Here is a 25079-nt window from a genome sequence, read left to right as displayed (position 1 = left end):
ATCATTTCCATGGATAAATAATTTTTATAACATATTGATTATTTCTGTCCACATTATAAGATTAATTAACTTATTTTTGATAACTCCAGACGTTGGGTTTCTTATCGTAGTTCCTTCTACTTAGTATTTCTGAATTAGGGAAAGATTTCACTTATGACCCAGATAAGATATTAAGTATTATATTTCTGCTAGAGATCATGTGTAATTTTTTTCCTACATTAAATAGTAAAACAGAAAACAAATTCCCCTTGATAGTTATTGGTCTCAGCTAAAGCACATTGTTAAATTTAATTGAGTCTATGCTTATGGAGTGAACTTAGGCTAGATAAAGGGGAAATATTACCTATAACCTTTTAAAGAGTAGAAACCAAAACCTGAGCATGCATAATTTTCTTTGTTATTCCTCACATGGCAATTTTTCTATTAGTAATATGTCTAAATTTAATGTGGATAAATTTTATCTCTAATCTGTTCTGAATCATAAATACTTTGCTTTTACTATATCCTTTGAATTTTTATATATGTTAAAGAAGGTAACTCTTTGTATGGAAATTTGAATTTTTTCCTAGTATTCCAACTCTTCTATGTGACTTGCCACTTATCTGGTTTTAGTCAGAAGAGCCTCCTCAGTGAAAACCATGTACTAGTTCATTATTTTTAGCTCAGTCTGACTATAAGGTTTAAGCACCAAGGATCTCACAAAGCGGACTAATAAAGTCTCCAAGACAGTTTTGATATGAAGGAAAAAAAAAAAAAAAAGATGAGACGTAGGGTCAGCACAGAACCTTTAAGTCAATATAGAAATGAATTTAGAACCTTTTTGGTTTGCGCATAAGCAATTACAATGCAATTCATGTTAACAAATCTGACCTAGCAGGATTTTAATCTAGAAACTGTCAACATTTACCAATTTCACAGCTACAATTCTTTAACCAAATATATCTCAGTCAAACCAAAATAAAACAGTACCATGATTTAATAAAGAACAAAGTAGCTTAATTTGAAGCAGCATGAAAGAAAAAAAAAAAAAAAACAGATAGTTCTCTAAGATGGGAAATTAGCAGCATTAGTTCTGGAATCTGAGGCATTTTCAACAAAAACTCATTATGAAAAGTCTAAAACTGATTTTTAAAATTCTTCTAAAAGTGATCAAATTATTTAACCACAGAATTGCAATTGTTTTGAAAATAACTTTTTTCCCTACCAATGTTTTCACATGAGAAGCTGCTATTCTCTTTCATTTCTCAGCAATTTTAAAAATTTCATTTATTTCACTTATTTCATTTCACGGAGAATATTTGAAAGATATATTCTCTTAGGGGATCAGAGGCAGTAGCTCGGGGGATAATAACACTGTTGACTGAAGTATGGAACCTGGAAGGACAAGTACTCAGAAGCCATTTAAATGTATGCATTCTGGTGTGTTTTTATGTTAAAAACAACTTTGAAGCTGTGGGGTGTGTGTGTTTGTGTGTGTGTGTTACACACAGAATCAATTTTCCTATATGAGGGTTACATGTCTATTCATAGATGTATAGGTCATTATATGTATTAAGTGAATTTTCAATTATCCAAGAACAAGTTAACTTTTTTGGGAGTAGAGTTTGGAGTGTACAGATCAACCATGGTGAAAAGCAATCATAGAGGATTTGTGAAAGCAATTTAAATGACTGTGGATCATCTACCTATTAAGAATTGTTTATTATTTTGAACTTCACAGTAGGTAATAAATACCACAGCATCTTTTCTTTTACCATGTGGAACTTTTGAGTTTCCCGGCCAATCAGATGTGTCATTTAACGGATTCATGTTGTCTTCCCCCACTCTCTGCCCGACCTTAGAACTTTGCAGTGGCCCTTAGTAAAGGCTAGAAGGTCCCATAGCTTGCAATAGGATGGGAGGAGGTAGTTGAGGAGGGAAGGCACAGGGAATGAAAGATACATTTCCATTCAATTCAACCCCTAAATTCCAGACAAATAGATACGGAAAAAAGTGACATTTTCTAGGAAACAGAAATAAATAACAGATTATAAAAATAGACAATGACATTTTTGCTAGTTCTGGCCAAGCAGTTTACATAATTTATGTATATTTATGAACATAGTTTATTTACATGGTTTGTATATTTAGTGTAGGCAAACGTTTAACTATTGTTTTTACTCTTTTGGTTGTAAAACAGTAAACCTGCTGTTAAATGTAAGATGCACTTTAACTCAGTACATTTGCATTAAATAATTATTCTACAATTTGGGAGCTTCTTTTTTTTTTTTTTACAATGATTACTTTTGTTGTCACATGGAATTGACATGTGTGATTGCCATTCACACTGTCTTCATTAACTTACTTATTACAGTCACATAAATAAGTACTGACGCATAGATACACTTATGTACATCTACGCGTACTTATGTGCTTATGTAAGTACTTATGTACTTACCTGGGAAGGGGTTTGAAGATAATTGTGAAATAATTAGTTCTGAGAAAAACTCCATTTGGGCATATGTTTGGAGTGATGTTGAGAGAGTGATAAAAAATTAAGGCAGTTCAGTTAATGTGTACTGTAATGTTCATTAGCACTTTTGAGAAAGCTACAAGAGGTCCTGAAAATAAATGGAATCCCCCCTCCCTATCACACAGTTATTATTATTATTCCAGTATACACTCACCTGCTGTTTTCTACAGCTGCCACACAATGCATTTTAAAAATTAGCATTTTTGTGAAGGAAAATTTTATGTTTTGTTCAAGGGAAAGTTCTTTCAGCAATCACTGCTGCAAGCATGACCTATGAGAAAGCCGTGATAATAATGGAAAGCTATTTAGATGAACAGGCAATAATAACAAGAAGAAAAAGAGGAACCTCTCGGTGCAGGGAGGGAGATGGGACCCTTCAATGAGAGTGGAATTCATGCTACACATCGTATGGCCCAGCTGTTTGGGAACATTAAAAATCCCTTCACTTAAGCTGTTGAAAGCTGCAAAAAAGACCAAATGTTTTCCATCTCAAAACACATTTTACTTAGCTGTGTTTTGAAAGCTGTTATCTAAACATTAAAAAAAAAAAAACCCAGCATATTTTAACATGATTTCTTCCTTGGGTGCAAATCAGCAGTTATAATTTAATTTAGGAAAGAGTGAAAAAGGTAGAAGGGAAAGGCACATTTGTTCTCCTACCTTCTTGTTTATCTTTCCTTAAAGTACTCGAAGGACATAAAACTGGGAAATAAAAAAGTCACTAGCATACAGTTTTGTTAACTTATCTTGTGAACATTAAACATTATGCCTCAAATTTCTTATGGTACATAAAGTGTTTCGCCTTGCGAGATTGTGTATACAGCACTTCAAAAAAGCCAGGAGGACAGCTCACTAAATGTAATGGATGTGTAACAGCAGATCTTTAGATCTCTTGTATTTAGCATGACAACTCTGGGTTCTTTAGGTGCTTTAAACATGATATCTAAAACCACGTATTTTTTTTCCCTAGTGATGAAAAACATAGACTAATTACAAACTTCTCTTACACTATAGATGGCTTGAATGTCTGGTGCAATTGCAACATTGTGATTATACTCTATCTCCTATGGTTGCTGAAATTAATCAGTTTCACAACTTCATTTTCTTAATACATTTTCATGTTAATTCTCACTAGAATGAATACCCGCTGAGCATAGTCACAGTGGAAATGTGTTGTCTGATGATGCAATGAACAATTTATTTCTATTAACAGTTTTAAGATATGAAGACTTAGAAGCTTTCCTATTACATGCATCTTGATGTGTCTTCACCAAAATCTTCAAGAACTCTCATTAAGCAGTTTCAAAAGATATCTTGAAACAGAGGAACTGATTCCCACTTTAAGACTTAGTTTTATAAACCAATTTATTTCCTATCAAAACTTATGTTGGCTGTTATGTTGACAAAACTTTTGTCAGGAAACTTTACTAGGAACGTGGCTTAGACAAGGAATATGACACGGGGTCGGTGCCTTGCACCCAGGATGCAGACCACAAGTGGTTTTTGATGATAAAAGCACAAGGAAGTTTCAAACAGTGTAAATAATCAGATAAGGAAGCAGATAGCAAGGGCAGGCATGCTAGATTTAAGAGGAAACCACTAAAAACCCCAAATGACCTTCTTTGGGCTATGAGACATAATTATGGTTTAATGACATAATGTTAAAAATCAAATTTCATTGTTTTTATTAGCATCCCTATTATGACATATTTATAGTTGTGGACAGAAAAATAAGAAATCGTTTTATCTTCTTTTATTTTTACCTTTATGTTTTTACACAAATCTAAGTGAAGAATGTAAGATGAGGATGAAAGATACATTTTCTAGGGCCACTTTTTGAGAACCTTAGTAGATGAGAATTTTACTTCTAAGTGCCCCTCTTCTTTACTTTGAGTACTGAATTCCTTTTTCATGTGTATTTTCCTAACAGACTACAATGAAAATACATTAATCAATGACAGGGTAATTGAAAAAATGTATGATGCCACAAACCAAGCATCGGTTACATTTATTCTTACTCCTATTATGATTTAGGTTTGGGAAAATCAAGTTCCTTCTCTGGCCTCTGTTTTCACATCCACAAAATGACTGTGTTATTACAAATATGCAGTATAGGTGCACTTGTGTCCCAGGAGTCTATATTGGTCTTGAAAATATCCCTAGTGAATACTTCCTTTGTGTATCTGATATTTATTATTAAACTGAGGTTAGTCTTCCTTAGGGTCCCTGTCAGTCAGTGGTTGGCTCAGAGCGACACTCATTGCCAACTCCCAATATCAGAAAGATGACATCTTTGGCAAGTTAGCAGGGCAATCTTTTAGGTCTTTATGTCTGAGGTATTGTAGCTTTGGGTAAAGATCACAGCAAAATATACAGTCAGATTAATTAGAATTTGAATTAATCCATCTTTAATACTTACCAGCTGTGTGACTTTGGGCAAGGTATTTACTCCATCTTACTGAGTTCGTAAATTTTGTCATCTGCAAAACAAGGATAATAATCACTTATGGTGGTTAGTGAGTTGTTAAAGGAAATGATGCATAACAAGCCCCTGACATAGAGTAGACACTTATATTTTACCATCTTGCCATCATCTCTTGTTTCTATTACTTCAGTAGCTTGCTAATTGGTCACCAGTATCCACTTGCTCCACCCCAATACGTTTGCCACATTGTGGCCATTATGGTTTTTAAAGATGAGAATTTGGCAAAGACCATGTCTGGTTTCTTTTCAGAATGAATGAATAAATGAGTGAAATTACCAAGACTGACTAATGTTAGAAATAAACTATTTAAATACACAGTTTTTTTAAAAAGCTAATGGATATATTTTGCCTACATTTCCAATCAACATCAAATAATTTACAAAAAAGTGATTACCACACAGAAAACAGCAGTGGGTTGTATGTATTTAGGCATTGTGCTTATGATTTAAAGTGTTTTGTGATTTTTGTTTTTGTTTTTATTGTTATTGCTATTGAAAATGATTTGACTAGGTCTTCGGCTGTTAAACAAAATAGGAAGACTCATTATCTGAAGCAAAGTGTTTCTAGTGTATCTACAAAGCATTACCTAGAGGTGTACCTTCAGTATGTTAACAGTTATTCTTAAATTTAAAACAGAATTACTCCAAAAATTTCTTGACCTTACTTACTGCTTTTAGATTTTATCAGAACAATTATTTTTCACTGTTTCTTTCATTTATGCTGGCAGATTCACCCAGCATAAATCCATTTATGTATTAGAATCCATCAGGAAAATTGATCTCTTTGTTTAAACACACACACAGGAATATACATATATCTAAGCTACTACAGTCTATACTTTAAAAACATATGGGGATGATTTGGGAATCATAAGGAACAATAGGATGCTGAGTTTTATCAAAGAAATTGAACAAACATTGAAAATACCTTTAACCTAACTCTAGCACATCGAAAGCTCCCCAGGAATATTCTTGTCCACTTCTGCCCAGTCTTTGAATGAGTGAAAGTCTCACCCTTCCATAAAGCTTCTCCTACCACACCGGCATCTCTTTCCTGCCTGAATCTCTGTAGCACTTATCATTCGAGCCACATAATTTAGTGCTTAACGACTTACAGTCTTGTACTATTTGTTGTTCTTTCAAGTAGCTTAGTCTTGTCTCTCTAAATAGGTTGCCTGGGCCTTAACAGCAGGGACAGTGGTTTATATTAATGTTTCATTCCTTTCGGCTTCTAAACCTTATCCGGCAGCATCTTTAGTAGGTCATTTTCAACCTGTGAATCAAGAGCCAAGGAATTGAAGAGAGTGGTGTGGGATTGGGAAGAAATCTCAGAGTTATTCTGAAACCCAAGAGTCCTTGTAAAACTGTCTGTGTGTGCATGTATGTACATGTGGCTGTATGTACACAAAAACAAATTAGAAAAAGAATTTTAAATTAGATATTATAGACTTTTTAACTTGTAGTGTGTTTGTGATATATTGTCACATGCAAAAAAAGGAAGTCATAGAATAATACGTGAAGTATAATTTTATTTTGGTGAATTTTTAAAAATTTGGTGTGAGCAAAGAATGCAACAAGAAAAAACCCACATGGGACTGAATATCAATTACCTCAGAATGGTGAAACACCACTGTGTTGTGTTGTTTAGTTGGTAAAACTGTACGAATTGCTTTTATAATTTGAAAGACTTCCAAGAAAATGCTTAAAAATGAAAACTTCAAAGGAAATACCAAAGTGAAGTGAAGTGATAAATAAAATTACCAGGTTCTCTAAGAGGAAAGAAAATTAAATTTAAATTCAGCCTCTTTGCCTGGATAGATGGAGAAGCACTGGTACAGCAGAAAGAAACAGTAGCTAAGAAGTTCTATCTTCCAGCCGCAGGTCTACCACTGACCAGCATGAGGACCTTAGGCAAGTTCTCTAATGTCTGCATCTTTTTTCTCACTTTTATTGTGATAATTTTACTTGTCATACCGTCTCATAGATTTGCATCATTTGTGACTTTTAATTAACTAATCTAGGTGAAAGCCCCTTGCAAAGGATGATGTGTTATCCCTACCATGCTCTGTCACATCTGATATGGTTTGGTTGTTAGTTTTGAAAACCTGGCAATCTCTCTGGGAACCTGTGGGAATAGCAGCCCACAGCTACTTTATCAGAAGTGGTTGCAACTCCCAGGAGAGCTCCTGCTACCACAGAAGAGGGGCAAGGTTCTAATCCATGGCAGTGATGGGAAGGGAGAGAAACATTGATTGCTAATATTATTTTTCATTGCTGCCTTTGGCAGTGATACTGTTGTATTACCTTTTTTCTAGGTTTGGGCTAATGTTGAGGGAACTCCTGATAACCAGTTTATCAGAGCCCTTTTACATTCAAAGATCAACATCTTAGTCATTTTATACACAGTAACGAAAAATCCGTCTGAATCGGCAAAGCAACTTAGCCCTCATTTGGTACATGCTGCCAAACCAGTTGAAAGTTCATGATCCACTGAATGAGGACTCTGGAAATAGGGAAACAAATCTTTCTGAAATCTGTTGTCATAATATCACCACTCTGAAACTTATGATCGCTGCTTTTTCTGCTTTCAATCCAAGATAGCCTAAATTCCAACAGGCTTTAGAAAGCTTTCCATAATTTGGCCTTATCAAGTCTTATTCACTAATGCTTCTCAACTTCATGGCTCTTGGGATATCCTAACGAGTTTATCGAGCAACAGTTCATGAGAGGAACCAGAGGCGAGTATTTGTTAGATGGGGGTGTGAAACCACCTCTTTCCAGCTGCAGGAGGGAAAGGGCAGGCTGAGGCTAAGTGCAGGCTGGGAAGGTCGGGGTGCCCCTTCATGGGCTAGAAGTCTCTGACAGTCAGAGGACACCAGGTGACTGAATTCTCCATAGGCACCAAAGATCTTTGGCTGGCGTTTTTGGTATCTATTGCTGCATAACAATTTACCCCAAAACCTAGTGGCTGAAAACAATAATAAACATGTATTGTCCTCAGATTCTATGGTTTAGAATTCAGGAGCTGCTTAGCTAGCTGGGTTGTTCTGACCCAGGGTCTCATCAGGTTGCAGTTAAGATAGCAGCTACAGTCATCTAAAGATTTGACTGGCTCTGGAAGATCCAACCCCACTCACCACCCACTCACATTTCTACCCCAGCCAACAGAAGAAATATACACACCCCAAACTGAACAACCTCTGCTGAGATCCTCTAGATTCACATGAACATCTTACTCTGTGTGTGTCCTCTTTCCTTTTCCTTGAATGTTTCACCTCCCATTTCCCCCATTTTATTCACATTTTGAAGAATTGTGTCTTTTAATAGCCTACTTTAAATATGGACTGAAACGTACTGAATTTCTGTTCAAGGTCTATTTTGAAAACATGAATCACTTCAATAGAATCATGAAGATTCCAATTTCTCTTCATGTGTTTTCTTTTACCTATCTCCAAAAATATTCCTTTCTTAGGAAATATTTCTCCCCGCTCCCAAGATTGGGATTCCTAGCTTAGTTGTTAGATGCCATAATGAATTTGCATTCCTGTCACTTATTTTGGTTCTTTTTCTCTGCTTCTATATGTTTCCATTTTGTTTCTCAAAAAACAAACTGCTGCTTGTGTGACAGCAGATAAATTAGGATAAAAAAAATGCTTATTCCTCTTCTGATGTAGAGATGTCTATGGAAAAAAAAAAACCGTAAAGGGCATTTATATAGAAGCTAACAGCTATTTTATAGAGTTAGAACTCCATTTAATAATAGTTAATGTTTATTAGGTGCTTATATTCTAGGTACTGAGCTAAGTGCTGTGCATGGATTATCATGTTTAATCCTCTGTAAGATACTATCATTATCCTCATTTACAGACGAGGAAACTGAGGTGATAAGTAACCTGGCACATGTCACTCGCCTAGCACGTAGTGAAGCTCTGATTTAAATCCAGGCTGTCCTACTCTCGTGTCTGTACTTTTAATCACTATACTATTTCCCCTACTTTTGAATGTCTACTATGTAGCAGGCATTATACTAAGTGCTATATATATATATATATATATATATATATATATATATATATATACATACATATATATAATCTCCATTGTTTAATCCTAATAACCTCCTATGATATAGATGCCATTACCACAATTTTAAAGATATTGAAAGAGAAATTCGGGAAGTTGAAGCAGCTCAGTATCACATAACTAGCAGCAGATTCTATCCAGGGCTCCAACATCAGAGGGCTACAACTTAGCAGGAAACCGGGGAGAAACTGATTGCTCATGAGCCCAAGTGACTTTAGATTTGCAGAGAGGAAACCTGTGGTCTACTGAGCCCTGGGAAGATGATCTTCTTACTTCATTACGGCAGCTAACCACATTCAGCCCATCGCCTTCCCTGCTAAAGGCCACAAGAGGTGGCACATTTGTGAAAACAGGTGACAGCATGGCCACCACATCCTAGGTGTGAATGATTTGACAGCTGGGTCATGTGAGTCATGAGCCACTGGGATCACCTGGACCATATTAAACAAAATCATTGGGAACAGGGAATAATTAGAGAGGAAATGTTGGTTTGCCATCCACAGGTTCTTTGACTGGAAGATACTTTAATTTATTTACCTTAATTATTTACCTCATCACTGCTATGGAATACTTTTCAAAGTCTAAACCAAATTCAGCAAATTTGCAATTTACTGGGGGCTTAGATTCTGCAGTGAACCAGTAATTGAAAATCAAGTGTAATCAAAATTTCCCTTGCTCAGCCCTTAAACCATCCAGTATGGACATAGATCACCTTGGCTTTGGTTGAGCATTGGAGAAAGTGGTGTATTTGCATTCAGGTGCTGCATGGTGTGAAAAATACATATCTCTAAACCTAAGAGTCACACTCAATGCAACAAGATACTCAATACAAAACGCATTTAAACACTGATTCCTACTGAGGGAACAGATGATTCTTTCTCCATCTGATGCTCTTTTCTGGATAAAGGATCATTCATTCTCATTCTCGTTCTTGTTCTCTCTCTCTCTCTCTCTTTTCTCAATCTCCATCTCCCTCTTTCTATCTGTTCACAATAGTTGAACATTAGTAACTTGAATGTATGTATATGTAATGTTACAACACCACTGGGCTTTCCAAGACGGAAATGTAGCAAAATATATTTTATAAAGACTTTTAATGACTTTCTTGAAATATTTCAGCATTGGTTACCAAAGAGATATGTATAGGAAATGATAAACATTTATTATGATAATTTCTGCAAAGACAACAAAAACCACAGAATCAATACAAATGAACATGCTAAAGGACTTAGTGAATCATTTAAATTTGATTCATCCAACTTCTTTTTTTTTGAGGACATATGAACTTTGCTAGCTCTTGGAAGAGTGGTAGGGAAGAATATAAAACTGTATTAGATACAACGTAATATTACACAAAAGCATGAGTTTAAAAGTTAAAATCTATAGCCATTTCGATCTTACCATCCTAGGCTTATAATTTTGACTTTCTCCATCTCATGACTTATCTTATTTGTAAATTGATAGTCCAGATCACATGGGGAGAGAAATTATGTGTGAATCAAAGTGTGTTTCTTCTTTTCTTTTTAAGTATTTATGTCCCTTCTGGCATTCTCCTTTCTAGTTGTAGGCACTGCATTAGCAAGCCTAGATTTGTTTTCCAGTCAAGAACTACATACCAAAACACAAATACTTTGAGAATCTGCATCTTGGAAATTGACCGGTACTTAATTCTGGAGTTTATAGACAGGCTATATTAGGATTTTATTTGAAGTTGAAGGATTGACTCAACAAAATTAACAGAAATATATTTTTAAAGCCACACCTGAAATCATGTCCATGTTTTCATAATGATACTGAGATTTTATTGGGTACTTTAACCACTACTGGAATATTTTGACATTTTACTATTTGATATGTATCAAAAGATATGACACCCATGAAATGGATTATAAGCCTCACACTTTTCTGGCTCTACAGAGTTTTTTATTTTTAAAGTATCTAGTTATAGTCATTGACATAATAAAATGGAATTTTAGGATTTCCAATATAGGGAAGAGTGATATCTCACTACATCACTGGTCAGAACTTAGCATATTGATTGGTTTTTGATAATTCTGCAACTGGGACATCATAACTAGCACCCACCATCAGAATGTTGAAATAGGGCAGTAATTCTGGGCCAGGACTGCCTCACCATCCCTCCCCCTTTGTTTAGCACAGGCTTCTTTAGTTAGCAATGAGCACTTTCAATAGATCACAAATTAATCACAGCCATTAGTGCATTTTACAGAGGAGATTGTGTGGTTGCTCCTACGAAATGTTCTGTTCCGCAGGATGATGAGTTAATTCATCTGGAACAACGTTAGTTCATCAAGGTTTGTGGTTTATATAAAGATCAAATTCCTGTAATTTTGTATGCCATCTGATTTAATGTCCACTTAGTTTAGCAGTTAGACAGCCATTGGCAGGCACAACGCAGGAATCCAATATCAAAAACTGGAGAAAAGGCCAGTTTAATTCTTAAATGTTTAATTCAGGCTTTGGTAGACTAAGATTAAATGACTGCTTTTCTTTCTCCTGGGGAAATATATATCTAGATAATGCCAAATCTTATTAAGGAGAGCCTAAATAATATAAAACATTGTGTGTAAATATGCCCATGGTAAAATCTGTGCTTTAGAAGGGCTTATAATGGAAGAGGATGGGAAGGTGTGGGTTGATGTTGAAAGGAAATTATACACATTTCTTTGGAAGGTTCTCATACCAGATACTCAAGTAAAATGACAACAGTTCACAGGCAAAGGATCAGTTGGAGAGAGTTTACTGATAACCTCCTTTCTTTGTGAGTTTGATAGACCTTCCAAATGCTTTCAAGCTGAATGAAAAATTGAGGCTTGATTTTGTCTCTTTTTATCCATCACTATTTTTTAGTAACATTTTTGGTCAAGAGTGAAAACAGTCAATTAATAGAAAAATATTTAGGGAATACTTCGCAATTTTTACTAGTATCAGCTTTGCTGAAACAGATGCAACATAATAAAAAGCTTTACTTCCAAAATTGTTCCCCTTAGGTGTTCAGTGGAAGGGAAAGGGGCTTTCATACATGTTTAACTATCTTTATTGATGCTCTATTAAACAAGCCAAAATAGGTTTCTTCACTGAAGGACTTCTTAGACTTCTAGAGTCTTAGAGCATTTACCACATTGATGTTTATTGTGAAGCTCCAAGATGGAACTATCTTTACCTCATTTGACCACGGAACACGTTTTCAGAGAATACCTGGTAACAAGTCACTGATGAGAAAATGCTGGTGTAAAGTGCATTTCTTGCCATCAAACAACTTATAGGTAGATCAGCAGATGACAGAAATATCCCAAATGACCCTAAATATGATGACTGACAAGTGAATGTTTTTAATAATGAGCACTGTAAGAATTTCAAGGAAAGGAGCCTGGAGGGCTGTGTATGAGCTTGATAAATAGAACTCTGACTTCTCCTCCTTGAGCTTCTGTTTCATCTCCTGAATGCTCTGAGTATCAGAGATAAGGAAAGCAAAGGGCCTGCATGAACACAGTTAAAGGGCCAAGAGCGTCTACTCATCTCCCTAGTTAACCAGAACTTAAGATTTGTTTAGAGGGAAGAACCAGACCATGGGCCTGGAAAGATAAATTTGACCTCCACTTATAGAGAAGATTGCATTTTGAATTAGGAGCTTTATTTTCTAGCAAATTAGGAACAATTAGGGTTTTTATTAGTGTGGTTTTTCTTTTTTAGCTTTTGTTTTCAAGTAAAGCAAAACATTGTCATAACTCTGTTACTCAGGAAGACTAATTTCTCGTGTAAAGACGCCACAGAATTCAGGCCTAAAATGACAAGGGCCTGCATCAGGCCAGTGCTAGTGGGAAGGTGAGGGCCCTAAAGAAACAACGTAATAGCCAATGACTGCTCACTGGGGATAAAGAAAAGGGAGGCATCCCAGATATTGTCCAGGGTTGGTACCCAGGTAAAGGGCCGACTCAGATAGTTGGTATAGAAACACAAGTATGGGTGCATTGGGGGAGCAATAAAGTGCTACTCCTGGGAAGCAGCAGTGGTAGAAATTTCTATCTCTAGATTCCCTAAAAGAGAATTACCAGTGCATCAACTGATTCCCATGGGGGAACAGTGGTAAATAGTCCAGTTTCCTTAGATATTAAATATAACAATTCCTGATACAGTTGGCCATAATTAATTGATTCTTGCAGCGCAGTTCAAAGGTAGTTTAGCCTATTCTGAAAAGATGTTATTCAAGATGTGAATATGAATCAAACTTGATTCCATCCTTAAGAATTTTACAGCAACCCTTTAAGGAGGACCACTGACAATTTTAATAATGCATACTGAAGAGCATTACAGATACAACTGTAACGTAAGGTAGAACTGACTATCAACCAGGAGATGATTTGGGATAAAAGGTGAAAAGGTCAAACCTGGTAGTTAGGGAATCAGTGGTCATAGAAAAAGAGGTGGCTTTGAAGGATAGATAAGATTTCATCCAAGATAATGAAGGCAAAATAAATTATAGGCTGAGGAACAATAATGATTAAAATTATAATTATATTAGCAATACCAATAATAATAATAGCTATTTTTTCATTGACCATATGCTAGGTGTCATGCATGATTCTAAGTAATTTACATACATTACCTCATTTCATTTTCAAAAAATACAATGAGTTTATACTGAATTGTTAGGAAACTGGAACCCATTGAAGAATTTTGACCAGGGGAGTGAGTAACAGCTGATGCTTGGGAAGATTAACAGTGTTGAGCATAAACTAGTGGGTGGGTGAGTGGTGGTCAGAATAGGAAGTCATTGTGATAATTCAGACTAGAGGTAACAAGCATCCAAGCTAAGTATCCAAACTACATAGGACTGAAAATCAAGGAAGGACCCAATACATTTTTTTCAACAAACCCCTACTGAATACCTATTCCATGTCTGATGTTATGTTAGGATCTGGGCAATAGAGGCAAATGAGAGAAACCCAATTCCTACACTACTGGCACTTAAAGTCCACCAGAGGACGTTGCAGAGAATACATTTCTGGACCTTGATAACGAATATTGACCGAAAACTAGTCTGGATGTGTGTGTGTGTGTGTGTGTGTGTGTGTGTGTATGTGTGTGTGTGTACATGGCCTCCTACCCCAGTTTTTAGGGCTCTTGGATCTCAGTGGTATTTCACCTCTGTCTCAGAATTCTCCTGCTTACTGATTGGCAGAGAACACAGTGGGTGGGACAGAGCAAACTCAGCTGCAAGCCAGGCAAAGACGGACATCTTCGGGGATAGCACAGCTTGAGAGAAAAAAAACATTTTTCTTAAAATTCTTCTCTTCCATAGGTCAGGGTAAGGATGAGGGCAACTGACACTGGAATGGAAGAAAGAGGATAGAAAAATACTTATACTTTGCTGTTCCCTAAAGTACAAACCAGACTATCTTCCTCATTGTGTGTGTATGTAAGTCTAGTCTAACCCATTACACAAACACAAAAACTCTGAAACTTAGTGTTTTGACCTGTTCCCACGAACTCAGAGCAGTTCACACTCATATTACCAAATTTATTTTCCCAACACTCCTATTAGGCTGATATTGTGAAACTTTCATAGAAAGCGACTCAAAGGTTAAGTGACTTACCCAAAGGCAAACAGGTAGGAGAAGAGATGGGAGCAGAGAAAGGTCTTCCACCTCACTTCTTCCACAAGATTACAAGTCTAAAAGCATTCTGAAATGGTGTTCCTAAAGCCTCAGGAAAGAAACTGACTGTGGATTTATTACATAATGTGCTAAATGCTGTCTTGAAAAATTGACTTAATTTAAATTGATAAAATAATAAAAAAATTAATTCCTAGCAGTTGAGGTTAATTCCTAAAGCCTTAATTTAGGACCTTAATTCTTTGATCTAAAGTTATGAAGAATGAGAGATTTGGCTTTTTGGGACAACTTATAATCAAAATCCAAGTTATCTTTTATAAAATAAAAAAGATTATAGTAATTTTTGTTCAGTGATCTGAAAATGCTTATTGTCTGAACAACCAGGTTGATGTGTTAATGTGTTTTTTTATGAATATTTATCTCAGTTTTGTGGATATTTATTTCCTCATCATTTTTTTCTTGAATGTATCTTTTAAGGCATATGCATCATTGTATTAAACATCTATACTTTCGAGGGATAAGAAAGAGAAAAATAATGATATTTTGACCCTTTTTCTCTACCAAATTTTACTACAACATATTTTATTAAAGTTTTTATTTTATCACAGTGTATTCATTTAAACTTGGTATAAATTTTTTGTTGTTGTTGTGCTTTAGCCACAAAATAACCACTCAGCATAATGGCTTAGGACTGAAATACATCAAAATAGCCCAACAAAAAATATTTTAAATATGGCAGCCTTAATTGGAGTTTTGGAAATAAATCTTTGAGTATAATAATTTATTCACTAGGGCTGTTGTCTCAGCAAAGTATTTCATTTTAGTTTCCAAAGAGCTGCTATATTACTAAATATATTTAAAGTTGAAGCAAAAAAAAAACAAAACAAAAGGATCACGTTTATTCTGGGCAAATATACTATAAAATACTCATCTGTTAAGAGAGTCATCTGCATTTTTTAAAAAAGATCAGATAGGTGATTATGTTTGTGTAGTTAATTAATAAAAAGGGAAGTAGGTAATGATTCACTAGGGAAACTTTTCTATCACAGTATCTATTAGGAGGGATCCCATGCTGGAGGGACAATAATGGGGTGCTAATTCTGAACGCACACAGGGCTGTCCTACAAAGACATCGAGATTTGTAGGAAATCAACCCTCCAGCAGTCCTGGCAAGCCAGACTGACCCCAGCAAATGAAAATAATCAAAAGTAATTAGAAGCGTGCTGGACTACTCCTCGGAGAGCCGGGCGGGAGAGTAAACATGCCTGAATCCTCGAGCCACTGGGAAGGCCCATGTCTGAGCTGTTAGGTGCCCTGACCTTGTCCACATAAAGATGTGATTTATGAAGTGCAGGGCACAGCAGCAGGGCTTCTGTCTTCTCCTGGAGAACCAAATTACTGAGGTGGAGATTAACATGCTTTCAGTCGGGCCCATTTCCAGACCAAGGGAAATTTTTTATTTACATTTTTTTTTTACCTTTAATTTCCTCTTTTCTTTCTTTCTTTTTTTTTTTTTTAACAGTTCCCCCACCCCCATAGAGTTAAAAAAAAAAAAAAAAAAAGACAAAGTCCATCAAAAGAGACCAGAAATATCTCTCCTGAGCAGTGGTAATAATATATGTTGGTGACCGGACATCCAGAGGGCTTTTTATTTGTAAACTCTTATTGTGCGTGACTGTTTTTTTTTGCTGGGTCTACCTACCCAATATGACAGGATTCGTCTTTAAGTTTAGGGAGCCAAGCTTGTGGAAGACTCCCCTGACTAAAACATATAAATTAAAATTAAACAAAATATTACCTTTGATTCCATGGCTTCCCAATCTAGTTTATCTTGCCTAAACGTGATTCTTCATTCCAAGGCTTACCTATTAAGTAAAAAGATTTGAGAGAAGAAATTGTAGGTGGTCAAGAATTTGGAGGGAAGGAAAGAGGAGAGACAAATTGGAGTTTCTGTATTGGGAGAAATATTTATATGCGAATCAGTGGGAAATCTCTTGAGTCCTAAAGACGTACTTATATTTTTTTCTTAGCTTTGTATCAGTTAAGTTAGGTAAGATTTTACAAAATCCGATTCTGATGTGGAAAAGGAGGCATTGATTTTCTTTTTAAACACACATCAATATCCATACAGGAAGCTAATTTAATTAGCAAGCAGTTATTGTTCAGCCAAATGTCAATTTCTCAGATTATTTCATGCTTCTTGACGTGAGCTGTATGCAACAGGATTTAACAGGATCTCCATGAATGAAACTGAACTTGAGAAATGTAAAAATGCACTTGTATGTTCTTGAAAAACGACAAAAAACAAAACAAACAAACGAACAAAAAAAAAACCCACCAAAAAACCAAAAAAAAAAACCAAAACAAACACAGCGTTAAAACAAAAATGTCAGGCTTGGAGCTCAGTGTATATTTAGCGTCCTCAAGAAACCCAAATCTACAGAATTAAGGGAACTCTACTTAGGCTGAGGTTATAAAGTGCCTTCCTCTATAAACTAAAAACATAATGTCAGGGTGAATGGGAACATACTTTATTAACTTTATGGTATTGAAAACTGCCAGCAAGTTGTCTTGTTTTTAAATATTGTCCTCTGTAGAGTGTTACAGGGTTGTTTGTCCACAGGAAGCCTATTAAAAGTGGACAGTGCAGTCATTTCATCTGGCTTTGGCTGGACTGCTTTTCTTTCCTTTAATGATGTGCTGGAATGTACCATGCCCATAGGGTCTCCATTAGCAGAACTTTTACTTCTGGGACAACCATGAAGTTTAAGGCTTAAAAGAGGCATCAGCTTACAGTCTTGTGGGAATCACTTGAATACTGGAGTACTAACTTCTTACTGCTTTAACTAGTATATTGACTTATTTTAAATAAACAGTTACACAATGAAGGCAAAGCCAGTGGCCTTATTGGAAATCTTTGAGCCTTTTAAAGATTCTGCAATCCACGCAGATGGGGGAGGAAGGAAGGGGCCTGAGGAGGGTTTATGCCCTTTTCAGACCAGGAAGAAAACACATTAACCTCTCCCACCCCAGCCCTGCCATCAGCCAAAGGGGGATCTTTACAGCTCCCAGAAAATCTATCAAGTCACACTCAAACCTCATATTTTCCAATGCCTTTTTCCTGGTAAACAACAATTAACAGAACAGGGCAGAAAAAACGATCATTCCTTCCGGAAAAATGTTTTTAAAGTATGATTCTTTTTAAAAAACATCGCCACCAAATCACTCTATGTTCTGCTTTTAAACTGTACATTTGTTGTTGTATGTTCTCCTATTCCGTTCCCTTAATACTTAGATCATCTGTGCTGATACATGTTTGCAAATTAAAGCTGGTTTGAGATTATAGTAAAACCATTATTTTTAATAGCCCATTTCAAGGGCAGCGCTAAACACTGCAGAACACGCATGTTACTGATTACTGCTGAGCAGACAGCAGCTTTTGCAGACTAATTTGTAACTGGGAACTACTGTAAACAGATTTCACCAGAAATCCCAAGGAATAAAGGGAATTGGTGGTGGTATTTGTCTCCTTGTATTTGTTTATTGTTTTAGAAACCTCCTGATGTTGAGCCAGTTAACCGGGGAGCAAAGCAAGCCCCCATGCAAAAACCTTTTCCTCCAGCCCTCCGGCTCCTCTTCCGTGTCACTTTTGATCAGGGGAGGCAGGTCAGGGTCTTGTCCTAAAGGGTTATTATTGAAATAGTCAGAGGCTCCTTTCTTGAGAATCAAGGCCCTTCTAGATACTCTGGGATTTCAGGACCCCATTTTTAAACTTCAAGTTGTGTCGTCAGGAAAAAGCGAGGTGATTGCCTTTCCGTGAAGTTATCAAGAGGGGAGGGGCGGGGGTGGGGGAACGAGAGGGAGAGGAGAGAGAGAGAAGAAATACTGAGATCTGATGTTTGCCGAGGTCCTTTAGTCTTTCTCACAAGTTATTCAGTGGAGAACCAGACTGAGGAGGATGATATTAATAAAATAATAATGATAAGGCTAAATAATCCCCTATCTCTCTCGATGAATCTTCCAAGGACTTAGAAAGAAAGTGTTAACTCTTTTGGCTCTATCTGAGGAAGAGAATTTCATGCGTAGCAATAGCCTTAGCTCAGATCCGTGTCTGCGGGTCTGGACTGCAGGGTGCACCCATCCGGGCTTGAGGCTCCGGAAGGCGCAGGATCGCGCGGGAGGCGGAGGGCAGAGCTCGGCTGCCGGCACCCGGCGGGCGGCAACGGGTTCACCTGGGTGGCTGGAGCCGCCAGCGCCGCTACTTAATTCGGGGCGCAACGCCATCTACCGGCCTCCTGACGCACCTGCAAGTGCCCAGATCTTGAAAGTCGCCCCGCCTCCCCCACCCGAACCCAATATAAGGGAAAAAACTCCGAGGCCCTTTCCACGAATCCTAATTTAGCCAGGACCTGCCACTGATTCCATACGAACTTTTGTTTATCCACCGACGTTTCCTCCTTTTCACAGCAGCTTTGTAAAGGGCAAGGAGGTGGGGGCCAGAGACTAGGGCGGGGGATTGGGGCGTTGAGCTCTCAGACCCCCTGATCAGGCCGCACTGTCTGAAGCAATCGGTTCCCCAGATTACTTGTATTTAACACACAATGCATCATAAAACAAATCCCTCATCCTGACAGGAAGAAAATAGAACAGCTCATAGCTCGAGCCGGTCTAATTTATGGCTAAATTAAAAAAAAAAAAAAAAAAAAAAGGGTCGGGGGAGCTCCTACAATGGGCAAGTTGAGGAAGGGCAGGAAATCAATGGCAGCAGCAAGCCCGGAGTTCTTAAAGGTTCTCAAGCGCCGAACTCTATGGGAATATCTGACCGGGTTTTAGGTTATTTACAAAGGATTTTTCCTGTCCTACCTACCATTGCTGTGCGATTTTCCCGCAAACAATGGCCATTATCTGAAATAACAGTTCAATGTCACAGATAACAGGCCACCAAAACGAATTAGTCACCACCTCTTGTCATTTTCTCCCCCCCATCCCTCCCTTTTGTTACTATTTTTGTTTTTAAATCAGCATTTTGGGGAAATACAGATCTACTAGATTTACACGTCTATTTGCACTTGGAGAAAACAAAAAGGGACTTGTACCGTCTCCGTTTGCAGATGAAGTTTAACATAAACGCGCTTTCCATCCCGTCTCTCTCTACCCCTCCCCCTCAAGTGTCCCTTGACTCGCTTACTTTGCTTAACTTTCCATTGTTGAGCTGAGAAGTTGGATTTTGTCCATTTGTTTTTATGAATGGAGATTTGTGATAAAAAAGCGTTTATTTCCATTTAACCGATGGATTTTACTAAAATTTCCAAGCTTGGCTGGAGTAAATCCGTAGACACTTTTATTTTGCCACGCATTCCCTATATTCTTTCTTCCAATGTTGTTTCTGGAATGTGTTGATAAAAGCTGACCATATATATTAGAAAATTATTAATCACCATATAGTACTGATTCCCCCAAAACAACACTTATGATGTTAAAAGTTAAAAAATAATCTGAGTTATCAATTCCACTTTGGGGCATTCATGATGTTTTAGTTAATGTATCAGAGAATATAGCAAAAACTCACCAGACAATCGTCAACCTCTCTAAGCTCCTAATACGCTATTTGGGCAGGTTATATGCAAATAATGTTTCAGATTTTTAAATTCCTTCTTCTAAGAAAAATATGATTTAAAAAGCAGCATGCTCTTCTGCTGACCTAACTATGATAATGGAGGGAAAAATCAGAGTACGAATTTCAATAAGAATAATAAATACTTAACAGAAAACTGGAAATGGCCTTTTCAACTTTTTAGGCTACTGTTTTCGGAGAATTTCTAAAGTAATTATGGTTAGCGTGAGCCAGCGTCTCTTCACCCTAAACCTCCACCTCACCCCCTCCAGCGCCTCACCCCCAGCCTCGTGCACACACCCTCACACCCCGAAAGCCCTTCTCCACCCCATTACTCCCATCCCCCAACACACACACACACACACACACACACATACACACACACACTTACACTTGTGCTTTCAGGACACCGAAACAGAGGATATTTCCCTGGGGAAAGAAATCCTGCCTGGCGAGATCTCCCCATTGGTTGTTTACCCAGAGAAATCTACATGTTTAAGGGGGATGGTGCATCCGTAATCAGTCTGTCCCTATAGGACTGAGTCTTGGCGACCTTTTTGTGACCTCTCTCGCCAGAGGAGGCTGCTGTCACTTTAAAAATTTACTGAAAGAGGAGCCTGTCTGGCTTCCGATCACTCTGGGCGGCGGGAGATAGCTCCCTTTCTCCCTCGCCCCGGGTTCTTTCTGGATGGCCGAGCAGATCCTCTTTAAAGAGACAGTTCATGAAATAGAAACCCGGCGGCTGAGCTAGGAGTTGCGAAAGGGGACGATCCCGTGAGGGTCTAGGACCGGGGAAGGCGCAGCGGAGGATCAGAAAGGGGGCTAGAGCTCCCCTCGCCTCCCCAGGCCCCCCACCTTTTCAAACTCTCCTCCTCCTGCCTGTATCTCCCCCCCCCCCCTCCCACCTCGGAACTGGGAGAGAGAAGTGGAAGAAGTTTTAGTGGGTTTCAGATAACTTTCATTACACATCGGGCTGATAAGAGCAAGAGAAAGTGAGAAAAGAGGGAGGTGATGTGAACCAGAAGGAATAGCTCGGAACTCATTTAGGAAGGGGGAAAAAAGCCAAAACACACCAAACTCGGGTCACCCAGACGAGAGGAGACTTCATTTCTGGTCTTAAAAATACACTGTTGGCGGACAATAAATCTGAAACGCGTGGTCCTGGCGAGCAGATCCTAGAGACGGACAAAGTTATCAGAGACCATTCGGAAATCGAGACGCGAGGCTTTTTTTTTTTTTTTTTTTTTTTAAACATCTCGAAATGTGGCTCGGGATCGTATGAAAGGATTTTCGTGCAGGAAACCTGGGGGCTGCTGATTATTTTATTTTGTTTGTTTTAATTCCTCTGTGATTGCCTTTTATTGCTGAGTTGAGGCCATAGAAATCTTAAGGTAAGACAACTCACTTTAAAAAAAGAAGTCCTGGCGATGTGCATAGTTTGTTTCTTGGGACAGTTTCTTGCCTTGGCACCCCTTCTCCGGGGCGCCCCCCGCCCCCCCCCCCCCCCCAGCCTTCTTTTCCTACTTGCCCGCAGTCTCGCGGAGCCCTGTGCTTATCTACGTTGCCGGGACTGGCGATTTCCTTGTTCCTCCTGTGCAACAGTGCGGTCTGGACGCGTCTCCGGGGTGGGTCGTCCGGCCTTCGGTGGGTCTCTCTGCCGGCTGTCGGCCTCCTTTCCTCGCGCTCTTCTCCTCCTTCCCCTCCCTCCGTGTGTCTGTCCGTCGGTATCAGGGACTCAGAAGGTGGGGCTGCCAAAATCTGAATTCCTGGCACCGGCCACGCGACTTTGGAGCCGCTTTCGGCCGAGTTCCACCTTGCCAAGTAACAGCTTTGCTGTCCAACATCGTGTGCTGCTTCGCGAGAAAGTCACATTCGGACCCTTTGGCTAGATTGTGGGGAATTTTTTTTTCTCCTTTCGCTGTTGGATTTTTGAAAGGGCCTTTCTCTAAAGTCCGCCTAAAGGGAATATTTTTTTTTAAGCTATCTTTGGAACTTGACAGCTTTTAAAAACACAGGAGTGTGTTCGATGAAATGACGGAAGATGTGTTGTTACTTTATTTTATTCGAGATTTCCGAGACGATTAAGACATTTGGGAGACAAATGCAGTTGTATTAACAAATCATAAGCGAATAATTCACCCGGGGTGGGGGGGAAGGTTTCTGGAGAAAGTTAAGCTTTTGTCTTGGGGCAAGAATACGGAGAGTAAGAAAGTTAATACGTTGGTGAAATATTTGAATAATCATATTACATGTATGTAAAAAGACATTCTTTGGAAATGAACCTGTTTTTAAATTAATTTCACTGTTGACAGTGGCAATGGCAATAATGTTAACACGAAGTAAAATTACACCTAGAATTTTTATGTGCAGTATATGCAGTACTTACGCTGCCCTTGCAAAAAGGGAATGCTAGAAAGCTAAGGGGATAAATGATTTTTGACTTTTTGAAATTAACAAGTTTCCCACGTCTTTCTGCAAATATGAAATGGAATTGGTGTTGCATTTCACTGCCTTCACCCTGTTTCCTTCATTAAATATTTCTCTAGTGTGTCAGTAGAACTACCTTTTTTGGGGGGAGGGGGGCTAGTCAAGAAAACAAACAACAAATATTAACCAGAAATCAAATAAACCAAAAAACAAAGCAACAATCCCAACCTTTTACTGTTTTAAAGTGTGTATTGCTGTTATTGTTTATGCACCTTCCAGACATGTGAGGAGGGGGGAAATCTCAAGTTGCCATCTAAGCTGCTCAGCATTGAAAGTTGAAGAAAACAACTTAAAGTTTGTAATTTCATAAATGAGGAATTGTTAAAATCTGTTCTTCTCACTAGAGAGGGTATTTAATATAGACTTTCTGTTGTTGGTGGTGCGAAGAGGCCTCCTTGAAAAAGACTTGATTTGTGTGTGTGTGTGTGTGTGTGGCAATTATTATTCCTATCTTATGTTTCAATTTTTCTTTTAAAAATTGTGGGACTACTTATTGCCCTTTAATTGCCTGATGGCCAAAGGCTTATTCATAATGCCTCTTGACTAGAGCCCTCTGAGTACTGGGCTTCTTCTTGAAGTTTGTGGTGAGTTAATGACTTGAATCTGCAACTGGGTGATTACCTGAATTCTGTGCAAAATTGCTTTGGTCTATGCACCCGAGTGTTTAGTTTTAACTTTTATAGGTATAGATACAGCAGAGTTCTGGGGGGGCGGGGAGGAGGTTATTTAATTCATCAATTAATGTTCTAGACTAGATTGTTTAGTCTTTGATAGGAAACTTCCTCAAGTTTGCGCTAACTGATTGACATTAACATTACCAGACTTTCTAGTTATTTACCATCAGGTCAACAACTCTGCAGGTTTTAATATTGATGTTTAAAACATTATTGCTACTATTGAATCCGAATAGCCTCGTTTAAGTAGACAAGACCTTAAAAATGGACACTTCCCATCTTAATTTTTGTTTAATAGGTATCCTGAGTAGTGATTAATATTTAGCCTAGGCCAAACATAAAATCTCATGAAAAATAACAACACTAACATACACAACCATATATAATGATGGCAATTTATGTCAATATTCTTACATATTTTTTACTTGTTCACAAGCCAGTTTTGGTATTTTACTTACGAACATAAAGTTGAAATATGTATTGGCATGTGTTACCTAAAACTTTAGGTTGACATATTTTGCACAACTGTTTACCAATTATTTATTTTCATTTGTTTTTCTTTAGTTTGGTCGGAAGCATCAGTGAGACAAATCTTATTATCTTCTTCAATTACGGGTGTGATTTGTTTCATGGTAGTGCAATGCAAACTGAAAAGGAATTTGACAATATTTAGATTAAAGTTTTTAAATTGCATTAATTTAAAGTGCAAAATATGTGAAAGTATACACTTACAAGGGAAGATTATCTGAACCTAAAATATTGACTTGTATCGTTTAGAAATATTATGTTAATATATGCTGTTCAATATTATTTTTCGTAAAAATCACATTGGATAAAATTAAGGCAATAGCACTCATTCATTCATAACAAGGAATCGAGCATTCTTAAAACCAATTAATCAGTTTTTGTAATAATTTACAATTGCTTTGTTCCTTTAAAGGCAGTACATTGGCACTTCTAAGATAACTTATTATTATTCCTTCTTTATTAATATGCATGCTGTCTGACTTTTTTTCTCTTAAGGATTCAAAGGAGGAAAAATACATTTGAATAAAATATTTTCAAGCAATTAACCATTCTAATGAATGAACTGATAATGGAAATTGATTGTTCTCGTCTTCTTCCTTCTAGATCTTAGATGAGTTTTGCAATGTGAAGTTCTGCATAGATGCTAGTCAACCAGATGTAGGAAGCTGGCTCAAGTACATCAGGTTCGCTGGCTGTTATGATCAGCACAACCTCGTTGCATGCCAGATAAATGATCAGGTATGTTGTAAAGATTTTCTTGTCTTTCTTGGAGAGCACTAAAAGTATCAGTGAAGCCTGAAGAATAAAAATAACAGTGAGCTTCAGTAGACCCTTGTGGCCTGTTTGTCGATATGGTGAAAGGTAATGCCCAAATATAAGATGCAGAATAAAGTCATTTTCAGTACTTCTTTTTTGGGTAGTTTTTTGCTAGTAAATTTTGTGCTAGTAAACTTCATAAATGCTCTAGTTCTCTGGGAATGACTGAATGATTTAAAAACTGAATACTACTTATTAGTAGCTATTCTTTACCTTTTTTTTACTTTGCCATCATAATAAGGAGA

At 37.5% G+C, this 25079-nt stretch overlaps 1 protein-coding gene across 11 annotated transcripts in view; it reads left to right on the top strand.

Moving 5' to 3' along the window:
* Positions 1 to 25079, top strand: part of MECOM (MDS1 and EVI1 complex locus) — a 294031-nt gene that overhangs the window by 209674 nt on the left and 59278 nt on the right. For 8 of the 11 annotated variants that reach the window (XM_007197543.3, XM_057545830.1, XM_057545829.1 and 5 more), the window contains exon 2: positions 24622 to 24756. In XM_007197543.3, the coding sequence (XP_007197605.2) occupies positions 24622 to 24756 (135 nt within the window). Of the gene's footprint in view, positions 1 to 20990; positions 21721 to 21912; positions 21974 to 22561; positions 22581 to 24621; positions 24757 to 25079 lie in introns of those variants that run through there. The other 3 variants (XM_057545825.1, XM_057545831.1, XM_057545826.1) reach the window with 3 other exon arrangements.

The sequence above is a fragment of the Balaenoptera acutorostrata genome, chromosome 4 (assembly GCF_949987535.1).
Source record: "Balaenoptera acutorostrata chromosome 4, mBalAcu1.1, whole genome shotgun sequence".
NCBI classification, from domain to species: domain Eukaryota; kingdom Metazoa; phylum Chordata; class Mammalia; order Artiodactyla; family Balaenopteridae; genus Balaenoptera; species Balaenoptera acutorostrata.
The sequence above is the reverse complement of the archived record's forward strand: the minus strand, read 5'-3'. Positions and strand labels throughout refer to the sequence as shown.